The sequence below is a fragment of the Musca vetustissima genome, unplaced genomic scaffold, assembly GCF_032173495.1.
Source record: "Musca vetustissima isolate MV318-11 ecotype Yass unplaced genomic scaffold, APGP_CSIRO_Mvet_v1 utg273494, whole genome shotgun sequence".
In the NCBI taxonomy this organism is placed as follows: Eukaryota; Metazoa; Arthropoda; class Insecta; order Diptera; family Muscidae; genus Musca; species Musca vetustissima.
In genome coordinates, this window is record NW_026873022.1 from 10,516 (window position 1) to 14,313 (window position 3,798).

The following is a 3,798-nucleotide window of genomic DNA, read 5'->3' on the forward strand; positions in this document are numbered from 1 at the left end:
TATAAGAGTGAATATGTTCCGTTGTTGTCAAATTTTCAATATCCGCCGGTTTTTTAATTTCCCGTCGTCATTCTTATTGGACATCATCATCATCAACACTGTGTGGAAGGCGAGGCAGGCAATGCAGTGGCCGGCCGGTAAGTGAGGTGAGTTTTTGCACAAATTGTATATGAAAACATATGATTATGAAATTTAAAACAAAAACAATTGAAAATATATAAAATACTATTAAATTCGAAATTTTAAAAAATCCACGCCTTTGAAAAAATAATTTTAAAAAATCCACGCCTTTGAAAAATAATTTTAAAAATTCCACGCCTTTGCAAAATAATTTTAAAAATTCCACGCCTTTGAAAAATAATTTTAAAAATTCCACGCCTTTGAAAAATAATTTTAAAAATTCCACGCCTTTGAAAAAATAATTTCAAAAAACCACGCCTATGAAAAAATAATTTTAAAAAATTCACGCCTTTGAAAAAATAATTTTAAAAAATCCACGCCTTTGAAAAAATAATTTTAAAAAATCCACGCCTTTGAAAAAATAATTTTAAAAAATCCACGCCTTTGAAAAAATAATTTCAAAAAATCCACGCCTTTGAAAAAATAATTTTTAAAAATCCACGCCTTTGAAAAAATATTTTAAAAAATCCACGCATAGAGCTCTAAGAGTGCTTGAAAAAATAATTTTTAAAAATCCACGCTTTTGAAAAAATATTTTTAAAAAATCTTTGAAAAAATAATTTTTAAAAATCCACGCCTTTGAAAAAATATTTTAAAAAATCCACGTCCTTGAAAAAAAAAATTTAAAAAATCCACGCCTTTGAAAAAATAGTTTTAAAAAATCCACGCCTTTGAAAAAATAGTTTTAAAAAATCCAAGCCTTAAAAAAATTGTTTTAAAAAACCCACGCCTTTGAAAAAAATATTTTTAAAAATCCACGCCTTTGAAAAATAATTTTAAGCAAATCCACGCCTTTAAAAAATATTTTTAAATAAAATAGCCATTTTTATTTAAAATTTAATTTTTGGTGAATAATTTATTCGTCTGCAATAATTTAAAAAATAAATTAATTTAAAAATATTTTCGTATATCCTTATCCAAAAAACAAATAAAATTTTACTACTTCTTATAGTAATCGATAATACGTTGAGCCTCTCGTATACCACTCATCCGGGCCCCATCCACCGTACCAAACCCATTCAGAATTGTAGCATCCCCGGCAAAAAGTAAACTTGGCGCTGTCATACCCAATGGCTGTGATAGCGTCTGAATATCCTGAGCACTACTGTTGGTAGAGAAATAGGGTCGTCCACCCAAATAGCAAGCACTACTGCTCCAATTCGACCTCAACACTTCCTCGGGATAGGGAATCTTTGGATTTTTTAAACACAGCCTTAGCAATTTGGTTATTTCATCGATTACCTCAGTGTCGGGTAATTTTTCAATTTCATTATAGTACGCCCCGCCAATGGCAATTTCCAAAACATGATTGCTGCTGGGTGCCTTTCCAATTTCCACCACCTGTTTTGTCCAATGGCGATCCTGCAAATGTTCCTCTGACGACCACAGGGGTCGCAGATTCGCCACAAACCATGAGGGTAATGGGTTTATATATTCGAAGTAAATTTTCACCGGACTGCCGAACCCTAAATTTTTTATGGCATTCAGTTTTTCAGCAGGCAAGGGGGGTTTGAACATCAGTCCGGCAAATGTTTTCAACACCCCCAATGGGACGGTGCAGATAATGTGATCTGCATTGATTACCGAACCATCCAGGCAATTGACCGCTTTCTTGCCCTCCCCTCTATCTATGGGACCACTTAACCATTTAATTTCCCCCACTGGCCGGCCTATCAGCAGATTTTCACTATCAATATCCACAATGACATCTTCCAGTATGCTATTCATTCCCGTGGGTATGTAAATCGGATAGGCAAATTGATTTTTAAATTTAATCAACTGTTCAATATTCAAATATTCCAAATTACAGCCCAATTTGCCACCGAAATCCTTCATCAAGGCATTGAAAATATCCGCCACCAGATGGCGTTCCTTTTCCTTGAACATCGAATTAATGAGCTTCGTACTTTCCGCCTGAAAATAACTATAGACACTATCCAACTCATGTAAATTGCCCTTGGCGTAACGGTTCTTCAACTCCACTCCTGCACACAGCTTCTTAAAAAAGATATCCACCATTTCGGGTAGATGCCGATTAATTTTATTGCCTTTGGTATTAATGTAGAGAGTCTCCTCCTTTTGTTGTATTTTCTTGGTCAGCCCCGATCGTTGCTGCAACAATTCATAGACACTATTATGGGAGGCATCAATTGTTATCCACTTGGCCCCCAACTCACAGAAGGCATCACCAAAATGTTGCGAATTAATACGGCCACCATAACGATCGGTGGCCTCTAGGACTATGGTACGTTTAAAGCCATTCTTAATGAGATGATTTGCGGCCGATAGGCCCGCTAACCCCGCTCCAATTATCACAGTTTGTATATCGTTGACGGACTTCCGTGTAGCATCATGGGGAATTTCGGTTTTAAGTGTGGTGGCATTGAAGATTTTCCGACGGGCATTTTTGAAACTGGAAAGAAAGGGAAGGAGACAATAGACTATTATTCAGAATTATTTTTTAAATTTCTTAAAAATTTTTTTAGGATCTACTATTAGGCCTGGATTTTTTTTAGTATTTTTTAGGGTCTACTTTTAGGCGTGGTTTCTTTAAAGAATATTTTTTTAGTGTCTACTATTAGGCGTGGATTTGTTAGGGTCTACTATTAGGCGTGGTATCTTTTAAGAATATTATAAGTGTCTACTATTAGGCGTGGATTTGTTAGGATCTACTTTTTTCTAAGGACCTACAGGCGTGGTTTCTTTAAAGAATATTTTTTCTAAGGACCTACAGGCGTGGTTTCTTTAAAGAATATTTTTTTTTCTAAGGGCCTACAGGCGTGGTTTCTTTAAAGAATTTTTTTTTTCTAAGGACCTACAGGCGTGGTTTCCTGAAAGAATATTTTTTTGTAAGGACCTACAGGCGTGGTTTCTTTAAAGAATATTTTTTTTCTAAGGACCTACAGGCATGGTTTCCTGAAAGAATATTTTTTTCTAAGGACCTACAGGCGTGGTTTCTTTAAAGAATATTTTTTATGAAGGACCTACAGGCGTGGTTTCCTGAAAGATTATTTTTTTCGAAGGACCTACAGGCGTGGTTTCTTTAAAGAATATTTTTTATGAAGGACCTACAGGCGTGGTTTCCTGAAAGATTATTTTTTTCGAAGGACCTACAGGCGTGGTTTCTTTAAAGAATATTTTTTCTAAGGACCTACAGGCGTGGTTTCTTTAAAGAATATTTTTTCTAAGGACCTATAGGCCTGGTTTCTTAAAGGAATATTTTTTTTAAGGGCCTACAGGCATGTTTTCTTTAAATAATATATTTTTCTAATGACCTACAGGTGTGCTTTTTTAAAGAATATTTTTTCTAAGGACCTACAGGCGTGGTTTCTTAAAAGAATATTTTTTCTAAGGACCTCCAACGTGGTTTCTTCAATGAATATTTTTCTAAGGACCTACAGGCGTGGTTTCTTTAAAGAATATTTTTTCCAAGGACCTACAGGCGTGGTTTCTTTAAAGAATATTTTTTCCAAGGACCTACAGGCGTGGTTTCTTTAAAGAATGTTTTTTCCAAGGACCTACAGGCGTGGTTTCTTTAAAGAATGTTTTTTCCAAGGACCTACAGGCGTGGTTTCTTTAAAGAAAATTTTTTCATGGACCTACAGGCGTGGTTTCTTT

At 35.0% G+C, this 3,798-nt stretch overlaps 1 protein-coding gene across 1 annotated transcript; it reads right to left on the reverse strand.

Moving 5' to 3' along the window:
- Positions 1–1,119: 1,119 nt before the first annotated feature.
- On the reverse strand, positions 1,120–2,593 carry LOC133322098 (protein anon-37Cs-like; the record flags this gene model as incomplete). Its single annotated transcript, XM_061531166.1, has 1 exon — positions 1,120–2,593. A coding segment is annotated over one exon (1,474 nt), but the record flags the coding sequence as incomplete, so codon positions are not given.
- Positions 2,594–3,798: the final 1,205 nt, after the last annotated feature.